We start from the raw sequence: 22,274 nt of genomic DNA, 5'->3' as shown, positions 1-22,274 counted from the left end.
CCAGTGCTCTTAGATGGTGGGGCTGCAGAGAAAACCGAGCTAAGAGTGCCCTCTACGTGCCGGCTGAAGCTCTGTGACTGAAAGTGTGCAGCACAGTCATGGAAAAAAAAATGCTCAATATACAGAATCAGGCATATTGAGCTGCAGCTATTTCTGCTTCTCCGGACGCATTGATAGGTAAAAACATTTTCCCTTTTACCTGCCCTCTTAAGCAGGTGCATTTTTCCCCCCCATATGGGCTCAATATTAATAGTGTCTGAGGTAAACGTCAGAGGGAAGGCTTGACGCTCCCCGTGCCCTCTCTAAGTGCAGTGTCATCAGAAGTTAAGTGGGAAGGCAGGACGGATCAAAGCGGCAAAGCAGATCTGCACTGTCTGACTTCATCTCTTATAAAGCCAGAGAAAATCCTGTCACAACCTCAGATGCTCAAAAAAAAAAAAGATTTTCCTTCCGGACTCATTATCCCCCCTACCCCCTCAGCACCGGACACTTCTCCACATAGCAGTCACGCTTGTGTAACCCAAATCAAAGGGCTCCGTTTGAAGACTTGTTTGGGTAATAAGTCTATTACAGAGCTATAAAAACTGCAATTAGATGGAAAATCTGCAGTCAGTGTCAAAATCCTAGATGATTTTTTTCCAGAAGACTCTCGTACTGATACGCCGAACGAATTAGCAGTAACATGCTACAAAGCTACATGAACGTACACTCAGGCATGATTGTGAATGTATGTGAGGACGGTGGAAGGTTTGTGTGAAGCCAGTTCTACTTCATATTTCTGAGCAGTATTTGTCGTATTTTTTTGTACATTGGTACAACAAGTAAGTTAGTAATGTTCGAAAAAGAAGGTGCTTTACACAAAACAGACGTTACAAAAGTGCAGCAACAACACACACATTGTGAAATTATTTTTTAATCACACAGTGATGCATTGGAAGGCCAAATGCTTTCAAAGCCATACAACAGGAATGATCTTGTCAAAATGTTTGGAGAGCCATGTGAATAGAAGCGGTAAGGGCATTTCAGAAATTGTCAATTAACTGAAATTTCTGGCAAAGTGTACGGTGGACTATAGCTGACGTCAATGTCGAAGTAAAATGTAGAAAAGTAAGAGCGACAACAAAGAGACACATTGTAATGTCTCTGATTTTTGGATTGGGATCAGGAAATGTTTAGCTGTCCATCAATGAAAACTTCTCAGTTTGGCAAAGAAGTGTCTTTAAACATTCATGACTAAACAGGCGACAATCACAGTTAAAACAAAAAATATTCGTCATCATTTATAAAGAGTTGGGCTTCAGAAACAATCAGATTTGACTGACAGTGGTTGCTTAATCCTGATTAACGCAACGAAAGAGGCAACATCACCTTTTTCAATCTAAGCCACACCCCCTTAAAAGTACTAAGAATAGCACAGACAAAACGTACAGAAATCGCCCAAACAAAAAAGTATGTGTTTGTCTTAGATCTCTTTGCTAATGAAAAAGGGATGATTGAGAAAATAGGATTTTACTGCTTTTAAATAATGGTAGAAGTGGCAAATTATCAATGTGTGTATGTTCCATAAAGTGTCAGACATCCTTGTGTCTTTATCCCCATAAACAGATATAATTCGACTATTCAATCTGACTATTCTTGCCACCATTTTGCCGTCAAATCTGCAAAGCTTTACCCAACCTCATCTGCATTCATTATTATGTATATACAGTACCAGTCAAAAGTTTGGACACACCTTCTCATTCAATGGTTGTTTTTTGGGGGGTTTTCTACATTGTAGATTAATATTGAAGACATTCAAACTATGAAGGAACACATATGGAATTATGTGGTAAGCAAACAAATGCTCAACAAACCAGAATATGTTTTATATTTTAGATTCTTCAAAGTAGTTGAATGAGAAGGTGTGTCCAAACTTTTGACTGGTACTGTATCAATGGATCAAATGTTTACTGAGAAAGGTGATTAACCCACAGAGATGAATCACCTAACCCCTAAATTCCACTCAGTTTTAGGTAACGTTTAAGTCACCAGTTTCAGCTCATGGTTTTTGTTTTACGACATTTTTTGCTGTAATCAGCATCATTTAGCTGCAGCAGGAAGCTGTATTCATCAAAAAAACTCTGATAAACCCTCTGTACTCAACCTGACCAGCACTAAACGACAGACAGACACTGTTAACAACTAGCTGGTGGACATAGTTGAGCATTTAGCAGCTAAAGAACTGCTAAATAGATTCCCTTTAGTAGGTGGTGGAGACCAAAAAAGTGCTAAAACGAGAATGTTGGACTCTCCAAATGGGCAGAAACATGGCTTCAAATAAATGTTGCTGTGTCTGCTGGATGTTCAAATAGGCAACTGTGTGTTTACAGTTGCACTGCCCCAAAGTGGTCAAAACATCTAACTTAGGTTTAAATACATTTTTACTGAAAGATTGTTATATTCAACTTTAATTTTAATGGCAAAATCTTCACATTTCAGAGAGAATCTCTGCTTAAGCTCATATTCTTGCTGGGCTGGCGTTGGAATCAGGATAATTCACAGTAAAAATCTGACAATTGCTCCGTCACGATCAGGCTTAGGTCTTTTTAAAGAGTCTTCCTGACACTCAGCTACAGTGAGATCCAGTCGGCAAGTGGCAGAAACACTCGCAGGAGAACGAACAGCCAGTTCTTCACTCCACAACCTGGCGCCGGAGCAGACAGATGTGCTGATATGCCATCTATAGCCTCGGGCCTTTTTCCGACTTCTAAAGGCTTCCGCTGTCAAAGTGGGGCGCCTGGGAGTGCATGACACAAAAGTTAAATGAAGGTTAAATGGAAGCACTTCAAAGTGGGAGATCTCCACAGAAAAATAACGCAGGGAAGGTTAATGCGTGTCTTGTTGAGACACCGGAGCAGCTTGTAGCTTTTGGGCATCAGGGTTTGAGGTCCAGTTTGGGTCAGAACGCCTTGGGGCCGCCGTTTATTGGTTTCATTCACACGGTCGATGTGCGCAGTGCGATAAGAGGGTTTTAAACTACTGCTTGGTGAGCAGTTTTCTTCCATGTCAGACAGAAAAATTTAACTTTGTAACTGTTGGGTATCAGCCAGTTGTAATCGTCCATGTTTGATATGATGGATGCTGATACAAAGAAAAAGGCTGGGAATGCTTCAGAAAAGCATCATTTTTAAGATGTCTCTTAGGTTCCAGTGTTGTTACACAAGTGTTTTGCCTACAATCGACTCTTTTCAACAACATTAAAGGCCAGGGAATGTTTGAAACTAGTTCATTGTAGAAAGTGCATTCAGATAACATCTAAAGGCAAAACTCGGCGTCTCAAGTCCCGTAAACAGATTCTACTTATGAATGCAGAATGGGCAACGTTAGAACAGCCTTAGTTTGAATGCAGATAAACGTGTGTGGAGAGCATTGCCCCCCAAAAAACACTGGCTATCGTGTGATGAGGATTTAGCTTTATTTTGGTTTAAAATTAGTTTGTAAACTGGCTACTTGTGAAAAAATCCAGTCGTAAATGTGGAGTCCACCTCCAGTCTCAATACTCAAGTTTTCTAATCGGACTGTAAACAATGAGCAGTCTATGGAAGAGAAGTCCAGATATCCTCTGGCTATACCGGAGCCCCAGAATTGTAGCCCCTCGCCCCCAGAGGCTTAACCACCTTCGGGCCGATAGCTGATGGGTTCTGAGGTTGTGGTGTTGCACTCATTGGTACACACACAAAAAGCGATGTAAGTAGCTGTGTGCAGAATGAGAAAAGAGAAAAGCTTGAAAGAAGTTCTGACCCTGCTGACTTCCTCGCCTCCACACACCCGGCCAATTCCCAATGTGAATTGAGAATCTTTGTCAGATTGGATTTTGAAATTTAACTGAAACTTTTGGACGGAGCTCGCCCAATTCCAAAGTTAGAAAGATGTGGGAGAGGATGTGTTGAGACGCTGTTAGACGATCTGACATGTGCTTACATGTAGATGTCTTTTGACCTGCGAATTACCAAAACCATGCTCACAGGCTGTTTAGTAATTTACTACCTTTCAGTCAGATTGACCGTTTATAGCCAATAGTTAAATTTGCCTGAGGCTCTGCTCTTTCAGGGAGTGCTAGATTAATTTGAGCAGCAGAGAAAATTCATCTTATAGATCTAATCAGCCCCTTAAAAACAAATACTTGGACCTGAGCTTTAAATTAAATTAACAATACAAAAAACATAGCACTTAAGGAGGTGGTGGAGGGACTCGCAGCAGCTCGATTGGACGTCACAAGTCAGCTAATAGCAACATAGCTTTGAATGAGCCAGTGATTGTAAAGCATGAATGACACAGCTGATACAAATCAGCTAATAAAAGCAGGATTGAAGTAATCCTATGCTCCATGTATTTAATCTTTAATCTCCCTAGAATTAGCAGAAATGCTTATTTTCATCTTGGAAAACGTGTCCACAAATGAATAAACACTAGCTAATGGTGCTTAGTTAGCTGACACACAGTACATATATGTATGCAAGTGGCTTAAAAAAAACAAATGCAGCTAGCCTCACATTATATACAGTCCTGTTTCATGTTTCTGCAGCCGATGAAAAAGAAAGGAGATCAGAGGAATGAGAGCTATTGGGGGCAGGTGGATGTACGACAATCAGCAGCTCAACGCCACATCAAACGCATGCTAACATCTCCAGTGGGCCGCCTGCATCCCCTCAGTATTTAACCTATTATCACAACATTGTTAGACAACCTTCTGTGTGTCTTCCTCCCACAGTCCAAAGACATGCAGCTAAGGTGCATTGAAGACTCTAAATTGCCCGTAGGTGTGGATGTGAGTGTGAATGGTTGTCTGTCTCTATATGTCAGCCCTGCGACGGACTGGCGACCCGTCCAGAGTGTACCCTGCCTTCGCCCATTGACAGCTGAGATCGGCTCCAGCACCCCTGCGACCCTTAACTGGATAAGCAGGTTACGGAAAATGGATGGATGTTAGTGAGGTTTGGGTTGGCCCCTCGCGCCACTGTGACAGCCCACAGCCACGACTCAAAGGCAGCCGACCTGAAACTCCGCAGCACTACAGGGAGTAGAGTTTTGAAGGTCAACTTCTTCTGCATTCAAACCCCCCCCCCCCCACACACACACACACACACACAAGGAAACGCCTATCACAGAGAACTGGAGCTTATTGTTTTTTCATCTCCTGTTGACCCTCACCGCCCCATTAAAATCTAGCCTGAAACTCTGCCTGAGGGTCTCCAGCCATCATCGGCACGCGCAGCCTCGCCAAAGCATCGCATGCTAATGAGACGGGGGGGACCCGGAGTTGGGATTGGTCACCAGGCAGAATTCGTTATCGGGCGGGTCTGAAGCAGGAAAGAGAGCGGGAGGAGTTCCACTTTGAGTGTAATGAGAACCGCTGGTCCCCTCCAGGTGATCTCGTGTGCTGACTGTTAACGGAGATACACACACACAGGTTTTTGTTAATCGTTGTGCTGACACGCTAAAGGGCTTATTATACCTCGACCATATGGAGGTTCTGCTTTGTCTTGGCGGTTTATTAGCTCATCGCTCTGTCTGAAATAATGTGGAAGGTCAGACAAACTCCAACCTCATTGGCTTGGTGTTTGCTCCGATGCTGCACTGCCAGCTTTTAGACCTTATATAGTCTATACAGACAGGTGTGTGCCGCTTCCAATCAATCGGATGGACCACAGGTGTGTTTCCATCAAGCTGTTGAAACATCTCAAGGATGATCAAGAGAAATGGGAGGCATCTGGGAGATATTCAAAGTATCATAGCAAAGGGTCTGATTACTTCTGCCAAAGCGATACTCCAGTTTCTTTCCTTTTTCATACATTTGAAAAAATCTGAAATCCTGATTTTGCTTAAGCACATAAGGTTAAAGCAACTTTCCCCCTCTGACAGCTTGTTTGATAAAACCCAGGTCAAACCATACATTCAGACACAAACAATCATGAGGCAAAGGCTTATTTGGATATATACTTTATTTTATTTAGCTACAGTGATAGGTGACACCATTCTTAGATTTAGAATACTAGTTAAATAAATCAGTTTTCTATACCCATGTGGTACTTCTCCTCACCCTGACACAATAGCTGCAGAGGTAGTGGAAAGATGGTGCAATGCCATACAGTGGAGTTACCCTGATGAGTGAGCACACAGGGCGTCTGCTACTGGAAGGACGCTGATGGACTGACTTCACTGCTGAGACAAACTAGGTCCAAAACACGTGAACACAGCTTTCCTCAAGATGTCTTCAGACATATTTGCAGCCTATAAACACGATATATAGCGGATAAAAAATATTTAGACATATATTAAACTATACCTGGTGTTCAAGTGTGTTACATGTGGGTATTTTGGATGAGTAGCTACATGAGTTTATTTGCATAAAGTGAAAGATTGTAAACATACAATCAGTAAGAAGAAAAGAGTCATAATGTCACAGTTTGAGCGACACAAGACTGTTCATAATGGCCAGTGTAGCACAATAAGGCACAGAGATGTTATCAGCAGTCCTTCAGCCTCCCAGTAGCAGACCGCCATGTTTACAATCAACACCAATAACACATGCTGATTTTTGCAAGATTTCGTTCTGCAGATTGGAGTTTTGTTCGGCAATAAAACACTTAATGGAGTCAGAAACGATCCCATTGGCTCAGGGGGCAGAGGGTAGCTTTTTGAAAAATCAGCTTTTTCCAACTGGAGTTTTGAATGTGAAAAATTCCTGTAATGATAGCAGTTCTGCCTGCATATGAATTATTGAAACTCCAATCTGCTGTCATTTCTGTTAGATAAACACTGTGATAGCTGACAACTGCGTGGAGTCCAACAGGAACCTAAGGGACATCTCTTGAAGTCTCTTACAAACTTTAAAGCCTTAACATTCTGCGTATTGCTTCCACACATCAGAAGGAAATTAAACTATATAGCAGTTAATAAAACAGTTTTCAGCCAGAGAATTTTCTAGAGTGAACACCTAAACATTTCCTTTTAAACAACACTTGAGTGTACAGAAATAATCCAAGAGGGGTGAAAGTATTTCCTATTCATTTCAATTTAACCTCAAAATAAACCTCTGTTTCTAAATATACTGTACACATAAAAATAAACAATAAATATGCGGGATGCTATGCAATATAATTCATAAGGCTCTCGGTGCATGTCAAATCAAATAAATTATCTCCATTTGGGTTCAATTATTACAATTTTCCTTTTGTCCTTAGAATAAACATTATGATCCTAAACACATAGAAATGAATTGCTTAAGTTGGAACAAATATCAAGTACTATTATCGAGGGTACATGTGAGCCCTTCTCACAGATTTAATATAGTATCAAGGGATTTAACCGTCAAGTATTTCACAAGTAGTATAATTCATAATTATTAGGGAAAACTAGAATGTTGAAAGTCCATGGTATTCATTGTAGTTTCATCAAACCATTACAAGGTTGTGATTTGTTCTTTTTGAATACTTCGCATATAAATACCAATAAAGTATACTCATATAGACAATACCCCCCAACCCCCCAAAATAACAAAAGTAAATAAAAAAATAAAAAGGTACTGATGCACTTACATCACCCATAAACTGAAACCTTGTTTGAGGTATCATTAAAACTAATGTATGACCAGGAGTGTGTTCAGTTGAAAGGGAAGCTTGGCTTTCTATACAGTTTGGTCTAGGTGTGTTGAAACCAGCAGGGGGCAGTGTTATTTGGTAGAAAGTGATTGTACAGCAGTCTGTCTCCCTCTATTGAGAGTCATCATGAACAATGAGCACAGTGACATCTGATTCGAGTAGCCCCTCTTTCAACTAATGAAGTGCAAGCAGGATAAGTTGACATTCATAAGGTTTCCATGTTAGTCATTAACTAAAGCTACAAGGAAGGTACAGAGGGTGCAATATAAAAATACTGTAATATAGGCATGAGATACTGGTGCATTATGGAAGAATGAATCTGAGCAGCTGGCCTAACGGACGAGCTGGGTTTGTTCGCATGTAGCTGGGGATGCAGTCAAAACCAAGACGAGCTCATCTCATAAAGGAAACGTGAGAATAAAGTGTGCAAATCCTTCAGGAATTATCTTATTTACAATAAATGTCATGGCAGATATTCCTAACAATGTTCTACCCTCAAGATCCACCCAGAACCAGAGGGGACTTCACAGTAACAAAGTGTTTGGTTGTAATGAACCAGGTGAGGACACATGGTCGAGAGCCACTGCCACACAGCTGGACATCCATTTTCATGATTCTGAATATTCAAAGCATGAAGAAAAAAGAGACAATGACATTTTTTGTTCATCATGATTGCTTTGAAATATTACATTTGTTATTAAAATGTGTTGGCTTTGTCAGGGGACAGCAGAGACAGGACACCATAAGGGCAACGTTTGACACCAAAGCCGCAGGTTTTTGATGAAAACCCATCAACACCTCTGCAGGATGACATTTACAAAAAACACATGGAATGGATAGAATATTGGACAATATTGACATTCACAGCAAACAGTTGAATTGTTTTGTGATATGTTCACACACAACATGATTCAGAACACTGGTATACTTCATTAGCATTCTGTGATTAGTAGCATCAGTGGTACTCCTTCAAATGTATTAACATACTGGTGTTAGTGAATTAGTTACAGAACAACATCACAGAATCTCATAGCTTTAACATTTATACAGACATGTTAGGAGACAAATGGAGCACATGACACTGGTTTCTTGTGAGTTTTAAAGTTAGTCGCCGCGGGTCACATTTAACACAAAGGTTTATATGCTTTGTATAATACTACTCACGGTACAACTCCCTGCATTATTTACATTACATTTAAGGCAATGTAGCATAGGATGGAGTGTCGCGTTGACCACAAGAAACACATTTCCCTGTATATCTGCATTAAAATATGAGAAATGATATTGCTCATGGGCTCTTTGTGTAGAAATGCCACTATTATGCAGATGTTTTTTTGGTCATTAATACCTTGTTAAGGCCCACAGAGGAAATTACATTCAACAAATAATTAAACTCATTTGAATGCAGCATTTTTCTAAATAGATGTTTGGGGCCATTTCTCTTTCAGGGCAATGTACCGTATACGAGTGCAATATGGAACACTCGCGGACGTACAGGAAGCATTTTATGACTTGATCGGAAGTATTAAAGGGGGACATTTGCGCAGGTTTTACTACACCACATATAAGTGCGGAGGCGGGCACCATAATACACGGCCACCGAACATCTGTTCATTATTTTTGGAAGTGGGGATTTTATGGCACCCAAATGCCATTTTAAAACACAGTGCAATTAGGATTTTGAGTTCTTGCTTGACACATACCAACAGATTGATCAACCATTTCCGGGTGCACTGGGATCGCTAACGCTGCATTCACACTGCGGGCGACACAATCAACAAGTCATCAGGAGTTTTTCACATCCGACAGAGCTGACCAGCCGAGGAAAAATCAGCTAAACTATTTAGGCTCAACAGCTGCCACATCAAGGCATATTTCAGCTCGTATTTTGTTTCCCATTGATATGATTTCACAAACGTTAGCTTATAATATGAAAATCTGATTCCCATCTTTCAAAGGAAAAACTTTCATGTGAAGGACTACTAGACATTAAGGGCCTCCAACTGTCCACAATTAGTCAAAAATGCTCATTAACCAAGTTGCTTGTGGTGGGAATGCACAGTTAGGAAACAGTGTTGCTAAAAACTTCATTTGTTAGCATCAAACCTTTTGACCTTTCACTCACAGCAAGGTCCTTTTAACCACTGAGAAATCAGTTCACTGCTTCCTCTTGTTAATTTACCCTTTCCTTGATTACCAAGAACTCAGTGTGTTGTGAAGAGAGACTATTCAGGCTTCAGTTTGAACATGAGTTCAGTTTGCTGGTGCTGTTGGAACAGTGGCGAAACTCTGATGCTGCATTCACGTCATATCGCAAGACGCAGCATGAAGAAAGGAATGTCGTTTTTTGCTACAGCTTGGAATATTGAACTGGTTGGGACAAATGGCAATAACTAAAATCAGCCACTAACAAACTGCAACAGACAATACTGTTTTTTTAAGCAGAGTTAATTGTCTGACTGTGAATTGAACTCATTTTCTAATTATTTGCCAACATCTGTGCATTCGCTCCTATGTTAGCTCTCAGTTTACACAATTTTAGAGTTTCTACTGAAACTAAATCCAACAGTCTGATCGTAACTGCCACTAGGTTTCTGATGTGAATGTTTCCCCCCTGTTGCAGTCTTGTATTTAAATAAAATCCGATATGTGAACGTGGCAAAAAAAACGATACAGATGGTAATACAATGTTTTTCACTCAGTTTTGTCTCCTCATATGCATGCACTATCTTACACTTTTCTCTGTGGTTTCTGTTATAGTTGCAGCTGATGCTCCTTGATAAACAGATATTAAGCCTCACAGCCTCCACCAGTTGTGGCTTTGGCAGTTAGTTTTAGAGAGGTGTAAGGAACCCGGAATAGAGCCTTGTGGTACACCCAGAGGCACCTCTTGGCGTGGACCTCAGTTTGATCGTAGTGGAGGGTGTTGGGAGGTTGTCGAGGAGGTGAGGGTGAGCTGTTGGCAGAGCAGAGGGATCTAGATGTTGGTTTCCCGCTGCATAGGTTCGTCGCCCTTTTCACTATTGCCGACCAGCTCCTCCGACGCCTTGGCTTCCCCGTCAGCCTCCTTCTTATCCATTACTTTGTCTGGATCTTCTGTCTCAGTCCGTTTGTACATCTCTGCACACTTTCGCTCACGGTCCAAGAGTCTGTAGTTAATGAAGTTCCCGATGAAGAGCCAAATACTGGCCAATATCACGACAGCTCCACAGCAAAAATACATGTACTTGTAGTTTTTTGTGACATCAACCAGTTTCCCTGCAAGACAACACAAGGTTTTAAAATGTTGTGTCTGCACAGTTATACAATCTTAAGTATTACCAAGTAGAACTGAGATGTAATTTATTAAATACAGGGCTAAGTGTCAATTATTATTAATATTACCCATTTGAGGAAAGGCCTGGTCATAAATGCATTTAAAAATGGCATTTCAATAAGATGGCCATGATAACAATTTGCTTGCAAAGAAGTCAATCCATGCAAGTACTTTGAGTGAATTTTGATGAACTTTGTCATACGATCTTGACAATGCTGTCCTTCTAGGGAGAAGAGAGTTGTAGCCCCCAGCAAAAGAGAAGCTATCATATCTTATTATCTTAACCCCCCTCTGTCAGAGTATAAACTCTTCCACGGCAGAGTTTGCAGACAGTTGAGAGAGAAAGGTCCCTGCTTCTGTTTAAACATATTGTCTCATTAGCAACCAAGCTATTGTAGTGAGCTTTGTTTTTTTACTATAAGCATGCGTATATTAGCACTTAGCTCACAAGTTGATGGTAGTTTGCCAACTAGCTACTGCAAATTGTCACAACAAAGCTTCTTAAAACACTGTACTTTCTGGTGTGACTGGGCCTTAATTAACATGGTGAACCAACTCTTAAAACAAGAAGAACTAAGAACTTGAAAGTACAGGCAGTAAAAACGGTGCATGTAATTGAATGAAATATGCTCTCAGACTGACAGATCGTACCTGCTAGAGGAGGACCAATGAGGACCGGGCAGCACTCCACAATGGTGGTGAGTCCCACAGCACTGGAGAACCTCTGAGGCCCAACGATGTCCATCAGCGTTTCAAACAGCACTGAGCTGACCATGCCAAAAGCAAAGCCGAAGAACATCGCATACACCACCAGGCCGGTGTAGCTTTCCACCAGTGGGCAGAGGATGTGGCACACTCCATTGTACAGCACGGCAAAGCTGAAGAAGTACTGGATCCTGGGCCGGACCCAGCGCGAGTTGGCCAGTAGCCCCATGGAGGGCCTGGCAAACATGTCAACAAAAGCCAGAATCGAGAGCAGGAAGGCAGCCGAGTACTCATCCACGCCCATGTCCTTAGCGAAGGCAGCAAGGAAGACTATAGGTGCAAAGAAGCCCAGGAACATGATGACATTGCCCGACAGGTATATCAGGAAGCCGCGATGCTTGAAGAGTGACAGGTCCAGGTACTTGTTGAATATTTGCCAGGCTGTTTGCTTCTCTTTTGTTGTGGTGGTAATGGCGGCTACCTCTTCGTCCTTCTTGAGCTTGCCGGGCGGCGGTTCCAGAGGCCTCATGAGGGACCCAGCGACACAGCAGTTCAATAGCAGACCGCCCAGGATGAGGAAACTGCCCCTCCAGCCAAACTGGTTGAAGAGGTACTGGTTGAGAGGAGCCAGGGTGCTGAGGAACACCGGACTGCCTGCCATCGCCAGCCCGTTAGCAATGGGACGCTTCTTTAAGAAGTATCTGCCTATCATAGTCAGTGCTGGCTGCAGGTTGAATGCTAGTCCAAGTCCTATGAGCAAAGATGACAGAGGTGCATTAGACTTAATTAACTAACAATCATGCAACTATTGATGTACCAATGTTAAAGAACACTAAAAAGGATCAATATTACTTCCTACTCATATATAAAAGAAACCATGTAACCGAGTACCTCTGACGTACTTGTTTGAGAACTAGCTAGCAACATTGGTTATCAGCCATGCTAGCACCATGGCTCTAAAGATTGTTACACTTTGACTTGTGATTATAAGTGCCTGCAAAACTAATGAGGTTCCCGTCAGCCTCAGCTGTATTTTGCGTGCTAATTAGAAAATGTTAAATGCTAAATTTCGATGCTGAAAAAGATAAAAATGAATACCTGCTAAACATCTGCATGCTAGCATTGTGATACATACAAGTGTTAGCACTCAGTTACTTAACCAGTCTTAGTCATGTTAAACCAAAGAATCTCACTTACAATAATGGCTGGATAAGATTTAGAACTTGAAGGGGAGTTATTCCAATAATAAATTGGAGTAAATCTGAAAGTATTTTTTTAAAATCGATGTAATACATTTCCCAATAATATAGTATGCGTCAGCCATAGGCTTTGCCTTTTTGCACACATTTTCAAATGAAATGCCATAGAGGCTTCTTTAAGCAATATTTTGTTTACATTATTATTTAATTAATTGCCCCAATTAATTAACTTAAAGTGCCTTGGTGCAGAACATGGCACAGTTATCAGTTGGTCTCCGCATGAGGGTATAAATCATTAGATGGTAGAGTAAACTAATTTAATTTGGATTTAAATGGGCTGTGGAATAATAGTTGTATCTTCAGTAAATATCTAAAATATGCCTAAAATATTTGATGAAGCCAAATAGGGGAATGGAACATTTCATCTTTTTAACAAAAATATTTGGTGGAGGTAGCCTGCCAACCCCCACTAAGAGTAAGTTTAAGCAGCATTTATAATCATGTTAAAACACAGCATAATACAATTAAGGCAAAATAGACAGCATAAACAAGGCAAATGTTGTTCCTGCAACAACAGTTTTATTTTTAACCAGCTACTTAGAAGTAGCAGCTTATCAAATTAACTTAAATTGGACTTAAGTGGATTTAGATGGCCTTACCACCGATAACTCCTATGCAGATGTAAAGCTGCACCACGCTGGTACAGAAGGAAGCTAGGATCATGCCGGTGGCACAGAGACAGCCTCCCATCATGACGATGGGCCTGCAGCCATATGTGTTGACCAGTATACTGCTGATGGGACCTGGAACAAAAGGGAAAACATAAGATCAACCCATGCATGTCGGATGTTTACAGTAGGCAGGATAACTGAAAGTGAGAGCATAATGATTTAATCTGGTTAGTGCTGCACGCCAGCGGGAGCCCCGCTTCTATTAATAGCAGCAACTAAGCTAGTTTAAATTTTTTAAAACACGGCACTCCCATCATCTCATGCCAAATAAATTTAAGGGAATTGACTTACAGACTTTCATACAAGACTTTCAGCTTTTATTCTATATGTTTTTTAACATGCAGTGTTTATATTGGGAAAAAAACATTTAGGTGCATTAAGTAATATCTTATCCTCTAGTCTGTGCTTTAAGCTGCATGATGTGTAAAGATGCAACCTGCATCTCCTACGTTTCACATACAAACCGAAAAAAAGAGCACATGACTAAGCACTTTCTAATTTCTGTAGTACGTTCTGTTTATATTCAGGCAACTGTAAAGCTGTGCCAGAGATCTCTTTGTCACTGAGAGCCGGCAGAAAAAGTCTTAAATGAGGTTAATTAGATTGTGACCGTATCCCCAGTTTAACTTTATTATCTAAATGACTTAATTAGGAGTGAAAACAAAAAGGGCAACAGTTATATTATTAGCCAAACTGTCCATAGTAAATGTCTGTTGGGTCTTGCACAGCCACCTGGTTCTTTTACACCTTTTACAGATTGAATTTAGGGTACCATAGATGTTAACACACATGCTTTAACAATGCTTTGACCTGTAATTGTTGGACTGCATGCTATACATTGCCATTCATTAGGGGTTTGTTTACAACCTAATTGATTATCAAATTTCTGAATCAAAAATAAAATTATTTTTCCTATTAGATGTAATGCTATTTATCAATCTAGATTGTTTTGATGTGAGAAGACTAGTTTTTGAGATATTAGCCATAGAGATGTTTGCTTCCTCTCCAATATAATGGGATGAGATGGCACTCGGCTTATGGTGCTTAAAGCGCCAATAAATACAACTGAAAAACTTAACAGCAATGTCTCTTTCCAAAAAGTATGACCCAGTCACTCAAGATAATCCACAGACCTTGTTTATTGCAATTTCAGAGAAATTAGTTCCTCCATGAAACTGATCACAAATTGTGTCTCTTTAGCAGCTAAATGCTACACCAGCTAGTTGCTTACGTTGCAACGAGCACAACTGTAAAATGTTAGCATGACTGGTACGGATGAGAACCACAACCACAGAATACATGATGGACAGAAAGAGCAAACCCATTCTAATGGCAATGATGAGGCAGCATCTGCATTCTCAGTTATCACTGTAAATGTGGTTCAGACGACAATGAGTAGAATCATGACTTTAACTTCAGAGGAGCCAATGACTTTCTGGCCTGAGAAAGGTTATTTATATTCATGGGATGCTCAATATGTTGAATTTTTGCAACTGGGTCACTGAATCTTTGAGAGAACAGGAAGACTCTTTATTTTACATAATATTTGTGCTGTGTTGTTTGTGTTCCATTGTTTAACATTTCTCCATTTGCAGTATATGAGAACATTTGATCGGTTTCATACATCCTGGTACATTACATCCTATGAATACTGTGGCTGCTGGAGGCACTTATCTACATCTTATAATGGACACCGTCCCCTAACCCTATGCTGAATTTTAAGCACAGGAGGTGTAAATCGAATAGGGAGAGAGAAAAGTAATGAAAGATGTATTTTCTGAAATAATACTCTCATTACCAGCCAGAAGATGTATCATATTCCTACCAGGCCCAGTGCAATTTAAAAAAAGCCACAACGGACAAGGAGTCATCTGACTTAATTTGCTCTGCATGAATCTTTTTCCGACCTTGAGGAAAGTTCCCCTCATTTGCATCCACCGCAGTGATCAGTATTCTCCGGGGCTCAGCGGGACCCGAATCGGCCGAGATGAGGAAGCCCCTGAGCCTGCACATTACCTCTCATGAAAAAGGCTTATCATCTTCTGGCCAGATGCAGCGTGGGCTTCATTACACAGTGGACAAAACCCCAAACTAAATATAACCACCTAGATCCCAAAAGGGAATGACACATATAGAAATGTGTCCAACCGTTTTTATCCGAGACCCTTTAATGTGAGCTGCAGCCACGAGGCTGGTACAGCTCATGATGATGCGAGGATGCTGGCTATCCATCACACTTCAAATAGGATAAAGTCGACAGAAATGGAAGCCAACTACTTTTGAAAAGCCGCTCTGCAGCGAGACGACACAGACACGGAGTCCAGCCAGCCCATTACACAGATATTTGCAGGCACTGTGATAAAAGTTTATCCACATTTTCAAGTTGACATGAGGCTTTGAGGTGAAGTTTGTAGCTGTGTAACAGAAAGCAGAATCACTCTGGATGATGTTAACATGGTGGCCTAAAGGTTAGAGAAGTGGGCTGGTGACAGGGAGGTAGTCAGCTCGTTATCCCAGATTGTTAAATTGAGAAAGAGAAGTTTTACCACCAGTGAGCGCCGCGTAAGCAACGCTCTTTCACAGGGGAGCTGCTCAGTTGCCAGCAGAGAAGACTGTGAATCCACAGCACTGGAATCAAAAAAACATTATTTTAACGCTACAAAAAAAGACGCTACAATGCCCCATTTAAATGAGGGAAACTGCAGAGCTATGCTATAATTATCTGGGGGTTTGTCACTACAAGGGAAAGCCTTCACATTACATGTAATCATTTAATCATATGTTAATATAAAAAATATTGATTAAAGCAGTTTTAAATATTTTTCCTGAACAATCTCTCCGTTACTTTGGACAATTTACAGAACTCACTGACAACAATTGAATGACTTTTGTCCCTATTAAACCGTTTAACAACAAGCTTTATGGATTATTTAATCTATAGTAACAAGCACGGAGACTAACTGCTTAACCAGTATCACATGCAGTAAAGAGAAAAATAACATTAAAGCCTTTGTCTAGTTGAGAATAATGGCTTAAAGCACCGACTGGGTCTTCATCAAGTTGGAAATAAAAACAAATTAATGGCACCTAGTATTCTTGAAACAAAAGTTACAGTTGCATTTTACCTCATGATAAACTACTTGACAGGTGCACAAGTTACATTTAATGTTGATTTGGCACCTGTCATCTACCTGAGTTTATGACTGACAGTGAACGCAGACGTGCATTGTTTCCACGCTGCCTCGCCCCAAGGTCAAGTGTGTGTCTCTCTCTCTCTCTCTCTCTCTCTCTCTCTCTGTGTGTCAGGATTAGCGACACTGATCCAACACGGACGCGAAGCCTGCAGCTTAGAATGCGTCATCACAGAGCGACGCTCGCAGTGCTGCCTGAGGGAATGAGTGGCGGTTTGCTTGCTTCACAGGTCTGATGCAATGCTATGAAGGGTCGAGTTGAAACATGCCCAAGCTTGCTTTTCACAGGACAGATAGTGATACTAAATTAGTGCTGTCATGTGGAGTTTACAGCTTGGAAACCGCCTGCTTTCACTTAACTTATAATATTATACCCAACTCAGAACAAACGGCGCTTGTTTTTCAGACTTTCGCGTTAGTAGTGGCACATTTTCATATAATGAAGTCTTATAGCTTTAATGGATTATTGATCTTCCTTTTACCCCTAAAAAAAAAAAGATGTCTTTGTTGTCAAAGCTGCTGTTTGCCAATTAATTTGTATGGTCGCTCAGGCAACTAACTATGCAAATCCTTAGTTATGCTGCCAAGATATCCTTTTGGCGACATGCTACGGTTTGCAGGTAATATTGTAACACTAGAAAGTCAGTCACAAAACGGCATTGACATGAGCCCGAGTTATTTCTTTGAAGCAACACATATTTAAGTTACAGTATGACGCATTAGCAACCGTTCAGAGTCTGGGGGATAAGTTGGTTTACATTGTTGGTTGATAAAGCCTATATTTTATCCCTTAGTCCTGTAGAGACAGGTGAGTCACACAAAAGCTGAAACTACACAACTGAGCAGTTGTGTAGTTTCAGCTAAATGCTGACGTCAGCATACTAATGTACTTGCAATGACCAGGCTAAGACGCTCTTGTTTGGCTACCATGTTCACCGTCTTAGTTTAGCATGTTATCATGCTAACAACTGCTAACTAGCACAAGTAAAGCTGAGGCTTATGGGAATGGCATTAGTTCATTAGGTATTTAACATTACTAAAGTATTTGATTGTTAATATCTCCGCCAGGATGATCATGCACTTGGTTGCAGGTTTGCATGCCTGTGCGTCCGTGAGTGAGTGAGCATTTCTTTGTCTGTCCATAGCTTATCTCACATTCTGCTGCAGCAAACAGCATAATATTTTGGGTTGCCAGTTATGGCTGCATGCTCAAGGACCTCTTGTGGTCGCGGTGACTCACACTTTCTAAAATCACATTTTATTGCCTGTATTGTACTGAAATTGACTGCCTGCTGACTCCTCATTCACTACCGTTAACAGGCCCCCTAGCCGGTAGGGGCCGGCACTGTCGGTCCGTTTGGAAATTTGCCAAGAGAACCATCGGTACACACACTGTGTACATCGCCGTGACTGTCTGCCCAATGGCAAGTTTAATTTGGTTTTTGGCAAGATCGTATGAAATGTTTTATACGACCACTTCAAGGCCAATTGCCTGCATACATCGCTGCTTGTTTTTGAGTTTGAATGAAGGGTGTTTTACGACAACCTACAGCTCATTGGTGTCTAGACGGGGGGGTTAGCCCATGGTTGGTTGTGTTCATTCAATCACACATTACAGCAGTGGTCAATGCAGACACAGCTGGCAGAGTGCACTTTTCTAGTTTAATCTGGAACTTGATTGTTAAGTCAACTGACAGAAAACAATCAACTTATTGTTGATTGACAAAAACACTATTTTGTTTTCTGTAACAGATTAAAACATTTGCAGTTTTTGTATTAAACCTACGGATTGTTTTTATGTTATTTTAAAATAAAAATTATAGGATTACATACCCCTTCATGGATTTGACTTCTTTGGTTTTATTAATCTCTGTCCGTCAATTTAAAAAACAAGCCTGATTTCTATTTTTAGTTTGCGAAATGCTGTAGACACAAGGTTTGCACTGGACAGTGGTGAGAAGTAAAAGGGTCCTTTCTGCAATTTAGAGTGATTGGATTAATATCACTGGGTGTCTGAGGCTGTCGGTCATTATTCGGCAGGTTCACAGTTATGACTGAGCTGTGTTAACACCAATATACACACACAATTAGTGCACACACACAGCAGTGGGGAATTAGAGGTGTCAAACATTCAAACAGTGATTGCTTCATCAGCGTAAGAGACAGAACAAGAGAGCAGATGTTTAATGAATAGCTGATGAGTGCAATCAATATAAATGAATGAGTAACAAGAGCCACTTGCTTAGCAACTGCACATATTGACGCCGTCACCACATGATAATGACATACAGTCATTGTTAAGCTAAAGCAGGCACTTCGCGATCGGTGAAGAACCCTTATATGGCCAACACACACTTCAAGGGTTGATCTCTCATGGAGGTCAGAGGTCAGACAACATACTTTTGTCCGTCTCCAAAAAAAAGAAGAATATTTTGTTCCAATATTATTTTGGCAAGTTTGCGAGATCCCATCATGAGCATAATCAATGCCCACAATTTCAATACAAGCCTCTTGTTCTGCAAATATAAGCGACAGCAGAGGCCCAAATATTACTATAGCTGTCAACACTGTGTCATTGCAAAGCTGTGCTGTGCCAGAAGTAAACAAGGAATGGTTTGAATGAAGTTACATGCCAAGAACATATCTTGCTGAAGCAGAGTGTTGGTCCGTAACTAATAAAAAATTTAAATTAAAAGATGAAGAGAGAAAAATATTCCATTACATATGATGTTACAGAATCCGGTGCAACAGAGGATGTTCACCTTGACATCCACCTGCATGCATGAATGCGACGGATTGTCTTAATTCACTCAAATGTGCCACTAAAGAACAAATCTGTTCATACAAGTGGTTCTTGCATTCAATTCAATTCAATTCAGTTTATTTTGTATAGCCCAGAATCACAAATTACAAATTTGCCTCAGAGGGCTTTACAATCTGTACACATGTCTAAATGTCTGTAAATAACACTCATACTCACAGTATCTTTTTTACTGACGTTTCTTGTTACTTTTTGGCCAAACATTTCCTGATTTTGATATATCAAGCCAATATTTGCCAGGGAGTTTGAATTTATTTAATTTGATAGGAATGATGCAATTTAACATACAGAGCACCAAACCCATGTGCTGCAAGAGAGTTTACAGATATGGCTAATTTCGAACTCACTTAATTTAATGAGGTTTCTGAGAGTGACTAGCAGCATGGCTGTAACTGATTTACCTCAATTACCAGAATTTGCTGCTTGTTATTTTTCACAGATAGTGACTACAATACAAAACATACTTAAGATTCTTTAAAATATGAGTGTATGTACTACTCACTGTTATAGCAACATAGTGTGAGTGAATCAATTACTTAATTGCTTCTACTGCTCTTGGTGGAAGCTGCGCTATAAAACATATGAAATGAGCTTTCCAGTACTGCTGTGGACCGGTACAGATGGGGACAACAGCAGTAGATGGAGTGACAGGAGGATTACAGCGTGGACAGATGGCGGACATGGCACTGCCAAGCAGAAGGCTGCAGGGCTGAAGCCAAAGTGGGAAATACAGCAGGTGATCAGAGCAATATGGTGGAGAATATGAACGGGAAAACACATTCTGAGGCTTCAAAAGGTTCCTTATTCAACAATGCAAGACCAGCTGTAGCGTTGTAATTTGCGATAACATTTAAAATCCCTTTTGAATTCATACAAAGCACAGAGTTTTTTGGCATGATTTTATAATAAATGCAAATTTTCCATTTTATCTACAACCTATCAACATGTTGATTTTACATCTGTTTTTGATACTCATATAAATTCAAATTTTTGCATCAGCTTGGCAGAACATTGGTGGTTTTCGTGGCTGTCTGGAACCTCAGCATGTGACACTGCGCCTACATCTTGTGATTCTGTGGTTTCAAATCCAGGTCATGATCTGATGACACAACTGACTTCAATCTCTATCCCTTTAACAACACACAAAGTGTATAAGTCCAGCAAGAGATCAACAAGACCAAACTCTGTTGAGTAAATCACAACAGCCTCTGCTCAGGAAACACATCGCCTCCTCGTAACAATAACAATCCTGAACGACACGTGTAACAAAATAAAAATCTTAAAGAGATTCTCCTTAAAAGAATGTTTAACATTGTGATTTGAAGGATCATAGTTAGAATGAGGAACCTGGATTCAAGCTCATCTGTGGTTAACAGCACCATAATATTTAATATTAGAATAAATAAAGCATAAGCCAATTTTTTTAGGACTTCCTTTTTACAAAATAGAGCTGAAATGAAGGTTAATCTTTGCTAAGAAATCAGTACATATCTTTGGTTTTCGTTTTGACTTGTGTACTTATTTGGTAAAATTTGAGATTCTCTACACTGCCCTCTACATTAGTGTTCCCCAGGTCATTTTAAGCTGCACTATGTGTGGACGAAAACAGAAACACAGGTAGCATGAACCCATTTGAGCGCTCCATAGGTTACTCTGGGACTTCATACATACCACCATGATTTGAATAAGAGCTGAGGCTATGGGACTAATCGTTGCGTACAGCTAGCGTAAGCACTTTTATGCTACGGTAACTATTGAATGTATACTGAATGTAGACATGACGCATATTGTAGACGATTCTGTCTGCTTATTTCTTAAATTGCTTTTCTGCTTTTCCAAAGATCAGATACTATTTACTAGTGAGTGCAGTTAGTGACAGTGTGGGCGCCATAGTAGCTCTGACAGCTTGAGTAGCAGCAGGGGCAGGGCTTGAGACATTAACAAATAACCGCAGTATGATTAGAGATTAGATTTGCTTACACAAAAAAATGAGAATTAAAACTTCAGTGACTTTTAAATCCCATAAAGTTCAAACCAACCAACGACTCACCTGCAGCATACATGACCGCGAGCATGATGGAGGAGATCCATGCGATCTGACTGTAGGAGGCATCGAAGATGATCTGGATGTCTTTGAAGTAGACGGTGATGGCCTTGGGGAAAGCGTACGAGAAGCCTATTGAGATGAAAGATGCCAACACCACAGCCCACCCCCAACCGCCGTCTGGTGGGGGAACGGCGGGGGGACTTGTGGCCGGGGGCGGCATCACTGGCCCACCTCAACGCTGGCTATTCACTGCAACGACAAACAGGAAAGAGAAACAGGAAAATGAAATATTACCACCAGCTTTATCTTTCTTATCTTTGAGGAAAATGTCACAGATCATTACAGATCATGATACATGTATATGAGATCACCAGGTTCAGCTCATATTGACAGTACACAAGACGGCTGTGGGATTATAAAGGTGGTAAATAAATAAGTGCCTTCATTTACATGAACAACTGGCAGCAGTAACATGACATGAGAGGGACAAGGACATACCAGAGGTCCATATCCGGCACAGTACTAATTATGGGTTTCAGAGGGCGTGTACTCACTTCACCTGAGAGACCTGCCCCACCCACTATTCACCTTGAATACTGCCCTGGGCAATGGAAACAAGGCGGA

At 40.8% G+C, this 22,274-nt stretch overlaps 1 protein-coding gene across 1 annotated transcript; it reads right to left on the bottom strand.

Moving 5' to 3' along the window:
* Window positions 1-10,617: 10,617 nt before the first annotated feature.
* On the bottom strand, window positions 10,618-21,870 carry zgc:165507 (uncharacterized protein LOC561188 homolog). The gene is made up of 4 exons (XM_054624844.1): window positions 21,654-21,870; window positions 13,520-13,663; window positions 11,608-12,411; window positions 10,618-10,898 (listed from the first exon to the last, which is right to left on the bottom strand). Exons 1-4 carry the CDS (start codon window positions 21,868-21,870, stop codon window positions 10,618-10,620), a joined length of 1,446 nt encoding a protein of 481 aa, XP_054480819.1.
* Window positions 21,871-22,274: the final 404 nt, after the last annotated feature.

The sequence above is a fragment of the Anoplopoma fimbria genome, chromosome 23 (assembly GCF_027596085.1).
Source record: "Anoplopoma fimbria isolate UVic2021 breed Golden Eagle Sablefish chromosome 23, Afim_UVic_2022, whole genome shotgun sequence".
NCBI classification, from domain to species: Eukaryota; Metazoa; Chordata; class Actinopteri; order Perciformes; family Anoplopomatidae; genus Anoplopoma; species Anoplopoma fimbria.
Note: the sequence above shows the minus strand (reverse complement) of the source record. Positions and strands in the feature narration are given on the sequence as shown.